General features: G+C 43.0%; 1 protein-coding gene across 1 annotated transcript; it reads right to left on the reverse strand.

Annotated features, from left to right (window-relative positions):
• Positions 1 to 11,601: 11,601 nt before the first annotated feature.
• On the reverse strand, positions 11,602 to 14,951 carry LOC106590409 (forkhead box protein H1). Its single transcript, XM_014181402.2, has 3 exons — positions 14,139 to 14,951; positions 13,423 to 13,527; positions 11,602 to 12,999 (listed from the first exon to the last, which is right to left on the reverse strand). Exons 1-3 carry the CDS (start codon positions 14,370 to 14,372, stop codon positions 12,019 to 12,021), a joined length of 1,320 nt encoding a protein of 439 aa, XP_014036877.1. The 5' UTR covers positions 14,373 to 14,951; the 3' UTR covers positions 11,602 to 12,018.
• Positions 14,952 to 20,864: the final 5,913 nt, after the last annotated feature.

Raw genomic sequence — 20,864 nt, forward strand, 5'->3', positions numbered from 1 at the left:
ATTGTGTTGTGTTGTATTAGCTCCATGTGTATTCTTAGGTCATATCACATTACAAATGGAGTGGTCAGCATTCATGTTGATAGGTGCTAATGTGTTTGTCTTTATGTAATCTGACCTGTGTGTGTGTGTGTGTGTGTGTGTGTGTGTGTGTGTGTGTGTGTGTGTGTGTGTGTGTGTGTGTGTGTGTGTGTGTGTGTGTGTGTGTGTGTGTGTGTGTGTGTGTGTGTGTGTGTGTGTGTGTGTCTTCGTGCATGTGCATGTGTGAGTAATGCAGAGCTGGCGGTGAGAGACATGCTGAAAGATTTTGCCCGTCGCCGGAGGGCAACAGACAGGTTCCCTGAAGGTGGAGGCAGAGGACTTCATGGACGATGGAACACTAATCAGACTGCGGGTCCAGATTAACGAGAATGAGGCATGTGGAGATGTAATACTATCCATGTACTAATATATCCGGCAGATCTGTTTGCACTGGAGTCAACTACTTTTTCATGTTTGGCGTGCCTACTAACACCAGAGTAGTGTTGCTTAAAACACAGACAGACCTGGCAACCGGGTCACAACCCATCCATCAGGACTGTGAAGGAATTGCTAATCTCAGTTAACACAAAACTAAAGTCTTGTGTAATTGGTCAGATGTTCGATTAAGTTCTGGGTCCATACGTGTTAAGAGAAGGGATGAAGAGACGCTAGAATGATGAGCGGAACTGGAACGAGGAGCTCCACCCTCTCTCTTTGCAAATTAGGGGCCTAATGTCCCCTCCCCTCACAAAATTTGAAAGATGCTAACACCTCTGAAATCATGATGTGTCCAAATAACCAGTGGAACTAGCTACTGCTGCTCGCTTTCCCACGCATCTCCTTCCTCCCCTTGGGACCGGTGTGAAATGGCTAGCTGGGTAGTGCTGCTCGCTTTCCCACGCATCTCCTTCCTCCCCTTGGGACCGGTGTGAAATGGCTAGCTGGGTAGTGCTGCTCGCTTTCCCACGCATCTCCTTCCTCCCCTTGGGACCGGTGTGAAATGGCTAGCTGGGTAGTGCTGCTCGCTTTCCCACGCATCTCCTTCCACCCCATGGGACCGGTGTGAAATGGCTAGCTGGGTAGTGCTGCTCGCTTTCCCACGCATCTCATTCCTCCCCATGGGACCGGTGTGAAATGGCTAGCTGGGTAGTGCTGCTCGCTTTCCCACGCATCTCCTTCCACCCCATGGGACCGGTGTGAAATGGCTAGCTGGGTAGTGCTGCTCGCTTTCCCACGCATCTCCTTCCTCCCCATGGGACCGGTGTGAAATGGCTAGCTGGGTAGTGCTGCTCGCTTTCCCACGCATCTCATTCCTCCCCATGGGACCGGTGTGAAATGGCTAGCTGGGTAGTGCTGCTCGCTTTCCCACGCATCTCATTCCTCCCCATGGGACCGGTGTGAAATGGCTAGCTGGGTAGTGCTGCTCGCTTTCCCACGCATCTCCTTCCTCCCCATGGGACCGGTGTGAAATGGCTAGCTGGGTAGTGCTGCTCGCTTTCCCACGCATCTCATTCCTCCCCATGGGACCGGTGTGAAATGGCTAGCTGGGTAGTGCTGCTCGCTATTAGCGTTTCAATCGATGACGTCACTCGCTCTGAGACCTTGAAGTAGTTGTTTCCCTTGCTCTGCAGGGGTCACGGCTTTTGTGGAGCGATGGGTAACAATCTTTTGTGGGTCACTGTTGTCGATATATTCAGAGGATCCCTGGTCCGAGCCCAGGTTGGGGCAAGGAGAGGGATGGAACACTGTTATACCGACAGATTCTACGGTACCAGTTATGTTTACATAGATCTGTCCATGAGAGAATAAGAAACTGCTGTTTATATAATTGTAGTGATTATTCCCCCTTTCTTTCATTCCCTTTACCTTATCATCTCTCTTCCATCTCTCCCTCCCAGGGCAGTACAGTGTTTGACTTCACAGTGGGGGAACTGTAACGCAACTCGTGCCATCACCTTCTCTGCCCTCATCTACTGCCTGCCTGCATTGTGTGCCAGGACATCCCCCTCAACCAGGTCAGTAGTGGCTCAAAGTTCTCAATTCACCACAGAAGAAAGTCTCGAACAGGAAACATATGGTAGGACATCTGGTGGTAGATATTGGTACTACAATGTTGAAGTTTGGATGCAAGGATATGATGTGATATACACTGAGAAAGCATTACAACCACTCTTTGTCTCAGGGCTGTCTCACTCCAATCAAACTCATCATTCCCAGCAGCTCCATCCTTTAGCCCTCCAAGAATGCCGCTGTGGTGGGGGGGAATGTGCTGACGTTACAGAGGGTGGTCGATGTCATCTTCCGCGCCTATAAGGTCTGCGGCACCCCACAGGTAGGAGAGAGAGCTGTTACTGGACAGTCCTGGCACAGTTACATAACTCATAAACATCAAGACAATTGTTATCAGCCCTCTCTCTTGTTTTGTTTTTTGCCTCAGGATATGTTCTGCTTGTACACCCCTGGTGGAACGTGGATATGGTGAGGAAGACAAGCAGGCAGCTGGGTATGGAAGACCTCTTAAAAATGAGAATTTCTCAGAGGGGCAGTGTGTTTGAGTACCGCATGGCACAGGTGTGTGTGTGAGAATTAGGAACAGACCAGGGGTGGAGAGGGAAAGACCTGGAGAAACGGTTCCACAGGGAACTCCAGCACAGCGAGTATGAATGTGATGAGAGGTGTGTTCAGACACTCTGCCAAAGATGGGGACGATGAAGGCTGGAGAGAGAATTTAAAACTGCAATGCAATCATATCAGTACTGTCGTTTTTTTCCTAGACCTTGGTTCAAATCGAATTACATAAACAATGCCTTTATTTCAGCAGTCATAAACCACTAGTCGTGTTTTTAAAAGGATGCTAGCTTTGCAACCTCCTTACAGTACCTTATGAGTTTGCACAGAGAGAAGACATACGTGGAAATCCTGTCACCTATTGTGGATTTATTAGAGAACAAGTTAGGATACATATCCCTCTCTGAGCGGACCTTTAAGCTTAGTGTTTAACACACTGTCTGTGTTGTCCATCTCTATTCATCTAGTGTAACACACTGTCTGTGTTGTCCATCTCTGTTCATCTAGTGTAACACACTGTCCGTGTTGTCCATCTCTATTCATCTAATGTAACACACTGTCTGTGTTGTCCATCTCTATTCATCTAGTGTAACACACTGTCTGTGTTGTCCATCTCTATTCATCTAGTGTAACACACTGTCCATGTTGTCCATCTCTATTCATCTAGTGTAACACACTGTCTGTGTTGTCCATCTCTATTCATCTAGTGTAACACACTGTCCGTGTTGTCCATCTCTATTCATCTAGTGTAACACACTGTCCATGTTGTCCATCTCTATTCATCTAGTGTAACACACTGTCTGTGTTGTCCATCTCTATTCATCTAGTGTAACACACTGTCTGTGTTGTCCATCTCTATTCATCTAGTGTAACACACTGTCCGTGTTGTCCATCTCTATTCATCTAGTGTAACACACTGTCTGTGTTGTCCATCTCTATTCATCTAGTGTAACACACTGTCCGTGTTGTCCATCTCTATTCATCTAATGTAACACACTGTCTGTGTTGTCCATCTCTATTCATCTAGTGTAACACACTGTCTGTGTTGTCCATCTCTATTCATCTAATGTAACACACTGTCTGTGTTGTCCATCTCTATTCATCTAGTGTAACACACTGTCTGTGTTGTCCATCTCTATTCATCTAGTGTAACACTGTCTGTGTTGTCCATCTCTATTCATCTAGTGTAACACACTGTCCATGTTGTCCATCTCTATTCATCTAGTGTAACACACTGTCCGTGTTGTCCATCTCTATTCATCTAGTGTAACACTGTCTGTGTTGTCCATCTCTATTCATCTAGTGTAACACACTGTCCATGTTGTCCATCTCTATTCATCTAGTGTAACACACTGTCTGTGTTGTCCATCTCTATTCATCTAGTGTAACACACTGTCCGTGTTGTCCATCTCTATTCATCTAGTGTAACACACTGTCTGTGTTGTCCATCTCTATTCATCTAGTGTAACACACTGTCTGTGTTGTCCATCTCTATTCATCTAGTGTAACACACTGTCTGTGTTGTCCATCTCTATTCATCTAGTGTAACGCACTGTCCGTGTTGTCCATCTCTATTCATCTAGTGTAATTGTCCATCTCTATTCATCTAGTGTAACACACTGTCTGTGTTGTCCATCTCTATTCATCTAGTGTAACACACTGTCCGTGTTGTCCATCTCTATTCATCTAGTCTAACACACTGTCTGTGTTGTCCATCTCTATTCATCTAGTGTAACACACTGTCCCTGTTGTCCATCTCTATTCATCTAGTGTAACACACTGTCTGTGTTGTCCATCTCTATTCATCTAGTGTAACACTGTCTGTGTTGTCCATCTCTATTCATCTAGTGTAACACACTGTCTGTGTTGTCCATCTCTATTCATCTAGTGTAACACACTGTCCGTGTTGTCCATCTCTATTCATCTAGTGTAACACACTGTCTGTGTTGTCCATCTCTATTCATCTAGTGTAACACACTGTCCGTGTTGTCCATCTCTATTCATCTAGTGTAACACTGTCTGTGTTGTCCATCTCTATTCATCTAGTGTAACACACTGTCCATGTTGTCCATCTCTATTCATCTAGTGTAACACTGTCTGTGTTGTCCATCTCTATTCATCTAGTGTAACACACTGTCCGTGTTGTCCATCTCTATTCATCTAGTGTAACACACTGTCTGTGTTGTCCATCTCTATTCATCTAGTGTAACACACTGTCCGTGTTGTCCATCTCTATTCATCTAGTGTAACACACTGTCTGTGTTGTCCATCTCTATTCATCTAGTGTAACACACTGTCCATGTTGTCCATCTCTATTCATCTAGTGTAACACTGTCTGTGTTGTCCATCTCTATTCATCTAGTGTAACACACTGTCCGTGTTGTCCATCTCTATTCATCTAGTGTAACACTGTCTGTGTTGTCCATCTCTATTCATCTAGTGTAACACACTGTCCGTGTTGTCCATCTCTATTCATCTAGTGTAACACACTGTCTGTGTTGTCCATCTCTATTCATCTAGTGTAACACACTGTCCGTGTTGTCCATCTCTATTCATCAAGTGTAACACACTGTCCGTGTTGTCCATCTCTATTCATCTAGTGTAACACTGTCTGTGTTGTCCATCTCTATTCATCTAGTGTAACACACTGTCCGTGTTGTCCATCTCTATTCATCTAGTGTAACACACTGTCCGTGTTGTCCATCTCTATTCATCTAGTGTAACACACTGTCTGTGTTGTCCATCTCTATTCATCTAGTGTAACACACTGTCTGTGTTGTCCATCTCTATTCATCTAGTGTAACACACTGTCTGTGTTGTCCATCTCTATTCATCTAGTGTAACACACTGTCTGTGTTGTCCATCTCTATTCATCTAGTGTAATTGTCCATCTCTATTCATCTAGTGTAACACACTGTCTGTGTTGTCCATCTCTATTCATCTAGTGTAACACACTGTCTGTGTTGTCCATCTCTATTCATCTAGTGTAACGCACTGTCCGTGTTGTCCATCTCTATTCATCTAGTGTAATTGTCCATCTCTATTCATCTAGTGTAACACACTGTCTGTGTTGTCCATCTCTATTCATCTAGTGTAACACACTGTCCGTGTTGTCCATCTCTATTCATCTAGTCTAACACACTGTCTGTGTTGTCCATCTCTATTCATCTAGTCTACTCTAGTCTGCTGCCTCTCATCACAACTGATTTTAACCATGATGTAAAAGCAACAATATATGAAACAGATGTATGTGTCTACACTGGTGCTAACTAAGAAGACTTGAAACATTACTCTCACTTCAGTTGTACCTTCTTCAAATCTGTCCAAGTCGAGGTGTAACCGACTAGCCAACTTGTGGATCAGATCTATGCAGTCAATAACTGACTTGGATTTGTTCTCGTGTGTGTAACCTTTAGACCCCTCAAACTCAACTCTGGACCTTGAAGCCAGTTCCACTGTGTTATTTCATTGTTCCCCTTTAATCAAGGACTGATTTCGACCTGGGACACCAGGTGGGTGCAATTAATTATCAGGTAAAACAGAAAACCAGCAGGCTCCAGACCTCGTAGGGTCAGAGTTGAATACCCCTGCATTATTATACAACTGTAGTTTGGAGAATACATTTATAAAAACTTCCAGTGAACGCTTTCCGTTTATTTATATACAGTACCAGTCAAAAGTTTGGACACACCTACTCATTCCAGGGTTTTTATTTTTTACTATTTTCTACATTGTAGAATAATAGTGAAGACATCAAAACTATGAAATAACACAAATGGAATCATGTAGTAACCAAAAAAGTGTTAAACAAATCAAAATATATTTCATATTACAGATTCTTCAAAGTAGCCAACCCTTGCTATGACAGCTTTGCACACGCTTGGCCCTTGAATGAGGTGTGTCCAAACTTTTGACCGGTACTGTATATTAAAATAAATACTATTTAAAACAGTAATTTATTCCAGGGTTCTGTTACGTGAATTAAGTTATGTTCTTAAACCGAACTTCAATTTAAACTACTCAGCTTGTATATCAGAAGGTGTAAGGTTCCGGTTGAAATAAATAGACTGAGGCCCAGCTAACAATGGTCAGAACGTTTATTTATGAGAGCTCTGAAATCCTTACAATGTACAAAGCCTTTTATATTAACACACACACACACACACACACACACACACACACACACACACACACACACACACACACACACACACACACACACACACAAACTTACATCAGTAGAGAACTCCACCCCGCTCCACCCCGGCTGTATTTTTCCACAGTACACATACATTCCTTATCAACCTTGCCACCTGTCTTCTAATCTCCTGCCAACTAGCCGTTCCCAGGCCGTTGTTTCTCTCCCTAACTTAGGGAGGCATCTTCTCCTGTTCCTTTCCCAAGGTCGTCTTATCAACTCTGACCTGCTCATTTTGAAGTGGTAACAGTGTCTTACTCACACACAATATTGGAATATAGTTTTTAACCCATTATTATAGCCTTATTTCTAATACATTTCTACAGGTTATAGGGTTTCTGAGTGAAATCATTTAGTCAAACCTTTAATCATATAATTTCCATTACAGTTTCCCAAACTCGGTCCTGGGGCCTCCCCCTGAGTGCACATTTTGGTTTTTGCCCTAGCACTACACAGCTGATTCAATTCATTAAAGCTTGATGAGTTGGTTATTTGAATCAATCGTGTAGTGCTAGGGCAAAAAACAAAATGTGCACCCAGGGGACAGACCCAGGACCGAGCTGAATAATTCAAGAGGTTTTACAGTTGAAGTCGGAAGTTTACATACATCTTAGCCAAATACATTTAAACTCAGTTTCACAATTCCTGACATTTAATCCTAGTAATAAATCCCTGTTTTAGGTGAGTTAGGATCCCCACTTTATTTTAAGAATGTGAAATGTCAGAATAATAGTAGAGAGAATGATTTATTTCACCTTTTATTTCTTTCATCATATTCCCAGTGGGTCAGAAGTTTACATACACTCAATTACTATTTGCTAGCGTTGCCTTTAAATTCTTTAACTTGGGTCAAACATTTCGGATAGCCTTCCACAAGCTTCCCACAATAAGTTGGGTGAATTTTGTCCCATTCCTCGCGACAGCTGGTGTAACTGAGTCAGGTTTGTAGCCCTCCTTGTTCGCACACACTTTCTCAGTTCTGCCCAACAATTCTCTATAGGATTGAGCTCAGGGCTTTGTGATGGCCACTCAAATACCTTGACTTTGTTGTCCTTAAGCCATTTTGCCACAACTTTGGAAGTATGCTTGGGGTCATTGTCCATTTGGAAGACCCATTTGCGACCAAGCTTTAACTTCCTGACTGATGTCTTGAGAAGTTGCTTCAAAATAGCTACATAATTTTCCATCCTCATGATGCCATCTATTTTGTGAAGTGCACCAGTCCCTCCTGCAGCAAAGCACCCTGAAAACATGATGCTGCCACTCCCGTGCTTCAAGGTTGGGATGTTGTTCTTCGGCTTGCAAGCCTCCCCCTTTTTCCTCCAAACATAATGGTCATTATGGCCAAACAGTTCTATTTTTGTTTCATCAGACAAGAGGATATTTCTCTAAAAACTACGATCTTTGTCCCAATGTGCAGTTGCAAACCGTAGTCTGGCTTTTTTATGGTGGTTTTGGACCAGTGGCTTCTTCCTTGTTGAGCAGCCTTTCAGGTTATGTGGATATAGATACTTTTGTACCTGTTTCCTCCAGCATCTTCACAAGGTCCTTTGCTGTTGTTCTGGGATTGATTTTCACTTTTCGCACCAAAGTACATTCATCTCTAGGAGACAGAACGCGTCTCCTTCCTGAGCGGTATGACGGCTGCGTGGTCCCATGGTGTTTATACTTGCATACTATTGTTTGTACAGATGAACGTGGTACCTTCAGGCATTTGGAAATTGCTCCCAATGATGAACCAGACTTGTGGAGGTCTACAATTTATTTTCAGAGGTCTTGGCTGATTTCTTTTGATTTTCCCATGATGTCAAGCAAAGAGGCACTGAGTTTGAAGGTAGGCCTTGAAATACATCCAGAGGTACACCTCCAATTGACTCAAATGATGTCAATTAGCCTATCAGAAGCTTCTAAAGCCATGACATAATTTTCTGGAATTTTACAAGCTGTTTAAAGGCACAGTCAACTTAGTGTATGTAAACTTCTGACCCACTGGAATTGTGATACAGTCAATTATAAGTGAAATAATCTGTAAACAATTGTTGGAAAAATTATGACTCCAACCTAAGTCTATGTAAACTTCAACTGTAGCTGTGAGAGCACAGCCCTGACCACATAGACCCAGGGAAAGTAGTTCTCATCCAAACCAAGCAAAATGACCGACCCATCTATGTTTGCTGTTATTGCACTGCCACCCTGTGTTCAGAACACCACATGGGGGTTTCCCAACCCTCTCCTCTGCCTGCCCCCCCCAATATGTTTCACATTTTAGTTAACCCAACACTGCCACACCTGATTCAATTAGTCAAAGCCTTGATGATTAATTGAATCTTGTTTGCCAGTTTAGGGGTAAAACAAAAAGGTGAAATAACTGGGGGGGACCCTGCACCATGACACCCAAATGTTACACAACATAACCTGAGTCATGAAGGGGCCATGAGCTATGGGAATGATTACAATGATTTTCCTCTCAGGCCTCAGTTACACCACCAACCACTGCATGGTGTCTAGGTTTACAGTATCTGTCATTCTAACTCAATTCAAACTTCTAAAATAATAAATCCCAAACCAGCCTCCAATATGAATTCCAGGGAGTTACAGGGTGTTCTGGGAGAGATAAGGAGACCCAGCAGAAGGATTGGCATGTGGGGCTGAGAGGCAGGAGGGTTGGAGTGTGGTGGGGCTGAGCGGCAGGAGGGTTGGGAGTGTGGTGGGGCTGAGAGGCAGGAGGGTTGGGAGTGTGGTGGGGCTGAGCGGCAGGAGGGTTGGAAGTGTGGTGGGGCTGAGAGGCAGGAGGGTTGGGAGTGTGGTGGGGCTGAGCGGCAGGAGGGTTGGGAGTGTGGTGGGGCTGAGCGGCAGGAGGGTTGGGAGTGTGGTGGGTCTGAGAGGCAGGAGGGTTGGGAGTGTGGTGGGGCTGAGAGGCAGGAGGGTTGGGAGTGTGGTGGGGCTGAGCGGCAGGAGGGTTGGGAGTGTGGTGGGGCTGAGCGGCAGGAGGGTTGGGAGTGTGGTGGGGCTGAGAGGCAGGAGGGTTGGGAGTGTGGTGGGGCTGAGAGGCAGGAGGGTGGGAGGGTGGTGGGGCTGAGAGGCAGGAGGGTTGGAGTGTGGTGGGGCTGAGAGGCAGGAGGGTTGGAGTGTGGTGGGGCTGAGAGGTAGGAGGGTTGGAGTGTGGTGGGGCTGAGAGGTAGGAGGGTTGGACTGTGGTGGGGCTGAGAGGTAGGAGGGTTGGACTGTGGTGGGGCTGAGAGTTTTCAGTGTCTATGATGATAAGGGGAGAGGAGGGGGTGCAGGCCCAAGGCAGGCATGCATGGAGAATAGATTGGGAGATAGTGAGCATTGATGTTCCAGCAGCAGGACGTTGGTAGAGTGATGTAAATCAGATGTTAAGGAGTGACGTGGGACCTTACAGCTGGTGCTGTGGACCACGGATCCAAGACAAGAAAATCAAAAAATTCATGGATCACAATTCCTGTGGTAAAAATGTTAGTCACACCCAAAGAGATATCCTAAAACTCTGCCCCCTCCCAGTGAGAGGATATCTGCCTACGCACCAGGAAAGACAACTTGGAGACTCTCTACAAGTATTTCTTCAGTAATAGCCAGTATTGTACACTAATACAGGGATAAAGTCGATTAACATTTAGGGGTGAACCCACATGACATCAATCTTTAGCGGCACCGGACCACCAAGTCTAGGACCAAAAGTCTCCTTAACAGTTTCTACCCCCAAGCCATAAGAATGCTGAACAGCTAATCAAATGGCCACCTGGACTATTTACATTGACTCACCCTTTGTTTTTACACTGCTGCTACTCGCCGTTTATTATCTATGCATAGTCACTTTACAAATGACCTCGACTAACTTGTACATTGACTCGGTACCGGAACCCCCTGTATAGCCTCGTTATAGTTATGTACATTTCTTGTTACTTTATTTGTTTACTTTAGTTTATTTAGTAAATATTGTATTAACTCCATTTGTTGAACTGCATTGTGGGTTAAGGGCTTGTAAGTAAGCATTTCACAGTAAGGTCTACTACACCTGTTGTATTCGGCTCATGTGACAAATAAAATGTGATTTAGACTAGAATAACAGCTACCGTTAACAGTAACCCTTATATAAATAAGCCTTTTAGAGCTGGCTGGGGGGAGTCAAGCTTTTTGTCAGGCAGGCAGACAGTAAGATCACATTGTCTTGTGTTGTAACACTGGGACATCTCTATAGGACAAAGAATACAAGGCATCCGACACTGAACTTTAACTCTGAACCAATTACGCACAGCTCATCTCAAGTCAGGGACAAACACTCAATTTTGGTTGAACCATCTGAACAAACACACCTAACTGGAGTAAGAGGCAGTGATACACTGGGCTCTGATGAGACAAGACGACCAACACAGCACACACACAAAGACAAAGAGCTCCCTCTTCACTTAGGTGAGGCTTAGAAAACCCCACTTCTCTGTTTTCCTAAGGCTCTTGGCACTGGACTAGCACATGTGCAATATTGAAAAGCGCCATGTCTTTTCCTTAATGAATACTATCAAAGCCAACAGTTGAGTGAAAGAAAACATTTTATTTCATACCCTGTGAAGAAAAAGCTGACGTTCCAATAATTGCTTCATGTGCAGTTTTAAATCTTAAATACTGTACAAGCTTTTCAAAAGACAACCATAAAAACAAAAGGGAAGAAAATACTTTTCCTCTGGAAAAAATTCCACTGAAAAAAAACACATTCAATAGTCGAGGTAGGCAACATTGAAGAGAGATTTCTTAAAAGGAAAAATGATTCACATTGACAATACAATCGTGCAAATGCGGGCAGTGCAACATCCCTGTATTAACTGGTTTCATAAGAATGAGGTAGATATTAGTGGTTGTATATTTGAGGTAGATATTAGTGGTTTTATATTTGAGGTAGATATTAGTGGTTGTATATTTGAGGGAGATATTAGTGGTTGTATATTTGAGGGAGATATTAGTGGTTGTATATTTGAAGTAGATATTAGTGGTTGTACATTTGAGGTAGATATTAGTGGTTGTACATTTGAGGTAGATATTAGTGGTTGTACATTTGAGGTAGATATTAGTGGTTGAACATTTGAATTTACAATTTGGTCTTCTGTAAACATTTAATAAATGTATACGGTGGACACTGAGTTAAGTTTGTACTAATAGGGCATTCTTATCCCTGCATTGCACTTACAATATGTTTGGTGCTGGTTTGATTTGAGTCATAGTCAATAATGGGGATACCGTCTGAGAGGGGGTCCACTCTGCAGGGCATACTGACCAGCAGGCTGGTGAGACGACTGATTGGGTGGACCCAGCACATCAAACACACTCTTGTTGGGCGGTACTGACTGGAGCATAGTGTCCAGGTCCATAATGAGGGGAGGGCGCCCACTGGGTAAGAGGGGCCAGTAGGGATGACCTACAAAATGGCTGGATGTGACAGGAGGCCCTCCGTAACCATACAGAGGCATCCCCAGAGGCATCAGAGGGCTTCCGTTAAAACGCATGCTGGGCGGGGCCACAGCATTGGGCGGTGTGTACTTGGCATATGAGGTGGGAAGTTCCCAGGGAGCGGGGCAGCCTCGGCGGGCAGTCTTGTGTGGAGGGGGCCTGCAGTCCTCGTACCCGTCTGATCCCGCCTCGCCCACCTGCTTCCTGCCTTGCGACACACCCCTCCAGTCCTCATCGGATGAAGAGGCGGGGCTGACGGAGCTTGCTGAGGCGCTGCGGGCGGAGGAGGAGTAGCGAGCACATGGAGGAGGGGAGGGGCGAGTGTGAGGCTCAACCCCCCAGCAGTCCCTGCCCCTGTCGGGTTCTCCTGCGTCGCTGGCCGGCCTCAGGCTGTGGAGGAGGGAGTCAATGGCAAAGGACGAGTCCAGCTTGGGCCGGGACAGGTCCTCCTGAGAGGGGGAGAGTTGTCTGGTGGGCATGGGGGGTAGAGTGGTGAAAGAGGGGCCGGGAGGGGGGGTTGTGATGGGTCCTCGGGGTAGAACAATGATTGGTGGTGGTGGGGGGGCCGGGGACTCTGCATCTGGCTTATGTTGGTGCCCATGCAGGATGTAAGGAGCGAGATCCTGGGCGAAGATGGTCTCATCCTGGCGTGACACAGCAGTGTTCTGCCTCTTGAGGAGCTCCAGAGGCACCCGGCTCACCTCCACGGCCCAGAAGTTCCCCTTCCCCTGGGGCTTCCCAGGATCCTTCAGTACCTACAGGGACCAGGAGTGACAGACAGCGGTGAGATCAAAAGTATAGTACAACCTGAAAACCAGTCAGACAGGATCTCCCCAGTTTCACATCTCATAATTTGCTAGAATGATTTGCTTCATCTAATGTTTCATAAAGCACTGCAGTGGCTTTCGAAAGGCTACACAGGTAGTCTAGTGGTTAAGCGCGTTGGGCCAGTAACCGAAAGGTCGCTGGTTCGAATTCCCGAGCCAACTAGGTGAAAAATCTGCCAATATGCCACTGAGCAAGGCACTCAACCCTAATTGCTCCTGTAAGTCGCTCTGGAAAAGAGTGTCTGCTAAATGACTAACATGTAATACGTATACTTGCTTGTAGGTTGTTTGGATTCTAGAATCAAAGTGTATTTGAGCCCACTGATTGACATAACAATAAAGAAGACACACCTTAACAAAGCAGTCATAGGAAGAGAGGTTGTGTCGCACTGAGTCCCGCCAGCCTTTGTAGTTCCCATTAAAAAAAGGGAAAAGTGTACTGATCTCCTTTAGAATCTGGGGAGAGACAATAAGAAAGGAGTCAACTTGCATCAATGGGTGTCTGCATTAAACAGTCAAATTAACAGACTATATTAAAGAGATACTGTATATGAGTGAAAACATGATTGCAGCCTTTTCATAGGCCTATAATCCAAAACTGAACTGAACTGTAGGACTGTTAGCCTACACAGAGAGCTATCATCGACTGTTTCTTATCAACTCAACCAACTCCAGCTGATACATCTCAGTGTCTGGTTTCACTGTATGCTGCTATCCTTAACAAAACAAACCCAGAAAAGCATGGCAGTCACTTGAAGTGGGCCAAGAGGTTACTAGCTTACTCTGTTTAGCGTCAAATGATTGTACTATTCTGTCTGTTTAATGCAATCGAACTTCGTATACCTACCCCTACAAAGACCGTTTTTTAAAACTTGCGATAAGACAGAATCCCCGATTAGAAATTTTTAAAGTATATCAACTTTCTTTGCTGAAACTTAAATAATACATTAAAATAACAATGATTACCAGCCAAAATGTACACAAATAACCATGCGTAATTTGTCCTAAATTGACCAAAATTTACAATTTATTCTAAACTCGCATGTCCGCACACAAACTCACTTTACCTCAGACAACGTAAGCTTCTTCTCTGGAGAGTTTTGGATGACCATGGTAATCATTGCGAGGTAAGAGTAGGGTGGTTTGGGGTAGCGCTGATAGTTTTTTTTCTTTCCACCTTTGCCATTTTTCTTCTGGTCCCAAAATTCCTCCTTGATCGGCCCATCTTTGTTGAGCTCGGGCGACGGCTGGTAGGATGACCCGGGCGGTCCGTGGTGGTTTGGCAGCATCGCTTTATCCATGGGCGCTATGGCCCAGCTGAACTGGGCAGGGGCAAGCTTTTCCAGCCGTGGAGGCTGTTGGACTGGCACCTGGGTCGAGTAGGAAGGCCCGTGTTGGGCTGCAGAGCTCCGCGCTGTGGCAATCAGAGGATGGATCTCGAAGTCAAGTTGATGGTCGTGGTGGCCTCCCAGGCTAGGAGAGCGCAGGTAGGAGAGCGGATGGTGCCAGCAGGCTCTGACCCCCCCCAGTGCTTTGTCATGCTGATCATCCAGGGGGCTGCACTGTCGGGCAGGAGGGGGAGGGAGTCGGTTCGTAACCTCTGGCAGACTGTTGGCTCCAGGCCACCTCTATTTAAAGAGCAAACAATTAACAGCTTCATGTAAATCCCGCTGCGTAATCGAGGAGAGAATGAAGCGCTATCTGCGGGCAGAACGGGGGGGTCTGTGTGTGCGAGAGAGAAAGACAGTAAATCTGTAAATAACCCCTCGGACAAATCAACTGGCAATTTACCACAGCGTTCCTTTTGGCAATGGTGTCCCAAAACTTTTACGCAGCAGGTGCGCACGGGAGTGAGCTTCTTATACCCACACAGATTATCCAAATTGTGTTGCGTTGTATATCAGTCCACTTGAATGTTCCTTTTGAATCATTAGCCCCCCCCCCTTACACAAGGTATTGGGGGTCATACTGAGAAAGGTGTCCACCACAAACACCCATCTCATTTTCTTAATTGTTGAGACTTGCTTACAGTAAGCACAGATTGTGTAGAGGTGTTCCAATGTCACTAGTATATCAGTCGCCAACGTGACCCATATAAAAGAGGTAGGAGACTCCAGAGATTTGAGAATGAAAGTAGAACGTTGGAGTGGGGGGAGGGAACGAACGAGAGTGGCCCACAAGCAGAGAGGGAAAAACAAACCGAGGAATTTTGGGTGAGCCTTTCATTCAATCAACAATTTATGGCAAGCAATATACATAGCACAGCTAATATACAAACATTGAGGGATTAACACCCTCTGCCCACTAAACAGATACACTGAACGAAGATAGATAGATAAATATTAGGCGTACTTCTCAATAATTGTGTTGCTGATTTGTTGTGCCATTGTGACAAATTGTCAAAAGTAATAGATCACATTAGGCTATAGTAACTGCACGGAAAAAATAGGCAGTCCTGTACACCATATTTATTACAAAACAGTATATTATTGTAGCCTATTATAAAATATATATTTATTATCTAAATATATGGCTCTGCGTGTAAAATAGATGTTCTTATTCAAAAGCATATTAAAACTTCTGAGAGTACTCAAACGCAGGGACAGTGCAGGAGCGTACCAGTTTGGGTGTAGGCTATTTGCGCACAGTAGGAAGTCCCTTGAGAATATGCAGTGCGAGTCCAACGTGAAAGAATAGTTTCGGGAATGCGTATCTCTTTTGTGAAAGTTAATGTAGTGCTAATGCCCAAGCTCTTACTTCTCAGCAAGACCGTGAAAACAAGTTGGATTAGCCAGATTTTCATTGGCAGGAAGACTAACCGTCTCGTTTCAGGGATGGCCTACTATTTAGCGTGCGAGGACATGCAATCGACGATTCAATACCATCCATGATCGCCAAGTGGTGGGGATATCATCTCGTTCCGATTTATGCACATGTTTAATTTAAATATAGGCAACGCAGAAGCTGTTAAAGGCCACATTATGATGAAGGCTATCTAACCAAGTGAAAGTTTCAATTAATTAACTGGGCCCATTGAGACAATTAAGCAGACCAATATGGGGAGAAAATTGCACTTTCTAATAAATACATTTTGAATAAATGAATGTATGTATAATATATGAAAGTGTGAAAGGAGTTGTAGCCTAGGCCTGAAGTGGTTTTTTTAATGTCAACCATCATGTCTTCGATCTTACCGTGTAGAAATCGAAAGTCAAATGTTTCAAATTAGAGTGAAGATGATATGGAAAGGTACAGGAGACCATTGTGCATTCATGCTGTCCTCACCTGCCTGGCACATGTTCTAATTGCTCCAATGTGATCTCTCGTTTCCAATTGGTTGTAATCAACCAACGCTTCCTATTATGTTTTTGACACGTTTTCCATGACAAACACAATTTTGAAAGTATTATGAAACCAAAATGTCCTTGGTTCATTTGGTATTTATAGAATAATAATGTGATATAGTTACTAAAGAAGAACTAACATTTTATTCTCTGCTGTTCAGAAACTCGTTAGGACATTTGTGTAGAGACAATGTTCAGGCCAAAATAGATACTTTGGCATTGTGCCCTGATTACTGTTAAAATGAGAAAATGAAGGATAATAGGTGTGTCCAAACTATTACTGCTCTCTGTAGTAGGCCTAAAAGTCAATAAATGCTCAGTGTTTTTGCAGTTACACTGCAGTGCCATGGCAAGTATGAAGATCTCAACAAAATGACAGAAATTATACAGATATATAGTTTGTCCGAAATACTAAAGTTCACTTCATTGTATCTTTTAAGGGTTCATATCTGCAGTTTTTGTGAGGTTTGCTAACAAACATAGAAACTTACATTTTGACAAATATATTGAAGTTGCACACTATTCTTTATTCCAAAGTTGTGCAAAACAGGTAGATTTGAATACATGCTGCAATCACTTCCAGGATGTTGAAGTGACAAAAGGGGTTTTGGTTGGAAGGTGAAAACGGTGTGCCAATGAATAGAGTAGCTTACAGGATTGGAATGGGGTGTACAGATGTCAGGACTAAAGAGAGTAGGTTTAGTCCTGCTGGGAGAGAGGAGTCTCTGTCTTTGTCCCCCTGAAGCTTTCAAATAAGGGACAAATTCCATGTCTGAATCAACTGCAGACATTTTAAAGGTGTTCTCAGTCAGGATGCACAATCCTCTGGTTTGGATAAGACAAAGACAAAGCTTTTGGTGTGAGAAACAGAAATTGAGAGCATTGCACAGCATGGATGATCCACATGAACTAAAACCATGCAATCCCAATATCCTATTTAAGTGATCTTGAATCAGTACACTTCATGAAATAATTGTCATCTTTCTTTTCCCGAGCTTCCTATTACTGATCATATCTAAACAATGGTGCCTCAACAAGTACAATAAAATATAATTTCCCCACCGATCACAGAACAATTTAGAAAACACAGGGATTGCATGATTATATAATTCCCAACGCATCAGTCATTGAGTGAAATACTACAAGAGAAGCTTCACATTTCCTGTGTCCAGTCCTCTGCAGAATGTTACTCCAGTGTTGATCGGGGAGGTCAGTAGTTCAGCAGATTGTCCTCGCCTGGGACTTTTCCCAGGATGCTCTATCAGTCCAACCTACCTCAAGCAGAATAGGCCTACTACATTTTGATTAAGGGCCTACTATATATCAAATAAGTTTTGATTCAGGTCAAATTTACTAGACCATGTTAACTAAATCTCATCAGATGAACATCAGACAATGTTTTGATTCTTATGCAACTATCTGACCAGCGACCACCAAATCACTCCCTTCTCAGATGTATTATCATGCCCTTGCTATGTTCATTCTTACATTTACATTTTAGTCATTTAGCAGACGCTCTTATCCAGAGCAACTTACAGTAGTGAATGCATACATTTCATTTCATCATTTAAAAAAAAAAAAAAATCTGTGCTGGCCCCCCGTGGGAATCAAACCCACAACCCTGGTGTTGCAAACACCATGCTCTACCAACTGAGCTACAGGGAAGGCTGTATTCTCTGATAGGTACAACACCCTCCCTTTTTACAACTGAAAAAGATAACATACTGTACCTACCCCCACATTACCTGCTCACAGACTCTGTCTTACGTCAAGAACATATCTTATCTCTGATAGGGTAGGAGACTTTATATCACTGTATGGTATGTTTCAGGTTCTTTCCATATGATTTCAATCATGTTTAGGTGATAGAGAAGCTCAAAATTGAGACTTTTTGCATACCCCACCCTACCATGAGACATCCATGTCTTCATCACTTTAAAAAGATAAACGTTTTTTTAAATATTGTATTTCTAACCTTTAACATCTTATCTTAAAACGAGTAAACTCTGATTTGTTTCATGTTGCCTAGAAGGCCAGCATCCTGGAGTCACCTCTTCACTGTTGACAATGAGACTGGTGTATTGCAGGTACTATTTAATGAAGCTGCCAGTTGGGGACTTGTGAGGCGTCTGTTTCTCAAACTAGACACTAATGTACTTGTCCTCTTGCTCAGTTGTTCACCGGGGCCTCCCACTCTTTCTATTCTGGTTAGAGCCAGTTTGTGCTGTTCTGTGAAGGGAGTAGTACACAGCGTTGTACGAGATCTTCAGTTTCTTGGCAATTTCTCGCATGGAATAGCCTTAGTTTCTCAGAACAAGAATAGACTGACGAGTTTCAGAAGGAAGTTCTTTGTTTCTGGCCATTTTGAGCCTGTAATTGAACCCACAATGCTCCAGATACTCGACTAGACTAAAGAAGGCCAGTATTATTGCTTCTTTAATCAGAACAACAGTTTTCAGCTGTGTTAACATAATTGCAAAAGGGTTTTCTAATGATCAATTAGCCTTTTAAAATGATAAACTTGGATTAGCTAACACAACATGCCAACACAGGAGTGATGGTTGCTGATAATGGGCCAGTGTACACCTATGTAGATATTCCATAAAAGATCAGCCGATTCCAGCTACAATAGTCATTTACAACATTAACAAGGTCTACACTGTATTTCTGATCAATTTGATGTTATTTTAATGGGCCATAAAATGTGCTTTTCTTTCAAAAGCAAGGACATTTCTAAGTGACCCCAAACTTTTGAACGGTAGTGTATGTTGTAGCTTAGAGACCTTATTTTGCGTCATCAAACGTGTTTGTGTTGTGCCCACCATTGGTTGAAAAACAGCATGCTCTTGAATACACGGTGGGTGTCATGTTTTGGCTGATACATGAACCTAAATGTCAATGAAAACAGACATTTTGACTATCAAATGGTACCACAAAGATGGTTGGAGGTCCACACATCAGAGAATGTTGACTCGGAATATCCATTGTCTTAAAATAAACTGTAAATATTCCATAGAAAACCTATTGAAATTATAGAAATATAGATACTAGAATAGACATTCCCATTCAAGTTGACATTTGATGGTGGGTGGACTGATGGCCAATGGTGGAGAAGTACCCAATTCTCATACTTGAGTAAAAGTAAAGATACCTTAATAGAAAATGACTAAAGTGAAAGTCACCCAGTAAAATACTACTTGAGTAAAAGTCAAAAGGTATTTGATACTTAAGTATCAAAAGTAAATGTAATTGCTAAAATATACTTAAGTATCAAAAGAAAGTAAAAGTATTAATCATTTCACATGGCTTATTTTAAGCAAACCAGACGGCTCAATTTTCTTGGTTTTAACATTTATGGATAGCCAGGGGCACACTCCAACACTCATACATAATTTACAAACGATGCATTTGTGTTTAGTGAGTCCCCCAGAACAGAGGCAGTAGGGATGACCAGGGATGTTCTCTTGATAAGTGTGTGATTTGGACAATTTTCCAGTACTCTTAAGCATTTAAAATGTAACGAGTACTTTTGGGTGTCAGGAAAAGTGTATGGAGTAAAAGTACATTATTTTATTTAGAAATGTAGTGAAGTAAAAGTTTAAAGTTGTCAAATATAAATAGTAACGTACAGATACCCCAAAAAAACGACTTAAGTAGTACTTTAAAGTATTTTTACTTAAGTATTTTACACCTCTGCTGGCGGCCATCTATATGGCAGTAATTGAAACTTAAAAATCGAATTAAATGCCAATTTCAATAGTGTACCAGCTAAATTGCAGTGGTCTTAAGGGATAAGTCCATTCTATTAATTATTTTTCTGTGATTGAAATGACACCAACACTGTATTCAAGAGAATACTGTGTCTCAACCAAGGATTTATATATAATGGTTTATATACATCATTGTTCTCAACCGATGATGGGCATAACACAAACACTTCAGACAATGTAAAATAGGGTCTAATATACAACATCTGAAAATGACAAAATTCAGAGTTCACACTAATTTGATAATTGACGTTGAAAATTAAATAACAATGTTGTGTTTTTTTTCTCAAGAAATTATAAAATAGTTTGACAATCCTATTTCTAAGATTTCAAAATCTATTAAACTCAACCTTTAATCTTCCTCAGTGATTAAGACATGGATGTGTCGTGGTTGCCTGACGACAAAAGGAATTATTCTGCTGCCCTACAGTACATTCAGAAAGTCTTCAGACCCTTTGACTTTTTCCCCATTTTGTTTTGTTACAGCCTTATTCTAAAATTGATTAAATCGTTTTTTCCCCTCATCAATCTACACACAAACCTGTTTTTGCTTTGTTATTATGCGGTATTGTGTGTAGATTGATGAGGAAAATGTTTTATTTAATACATTTTAGAATAAGGTTGTAACGTAACAAAATGTGGAAAAAGTCAAGGGGTCTGAATACTTTCCGAAGCCGCTGTA

This window comes from Salmo salar, chromosome ssa29 (genome assembly GCF_905237065.1).
Source record: "Salmo salar chromosome ssa29, Ssal_v3.1, whole genome shotgun sequence".
Taxonomy (NCBI): Eukaryota; Metazoa; Chordata; class Actinopteri; order Salmoniformes; family Salmonidae; genus Salmo; species Salmo salar.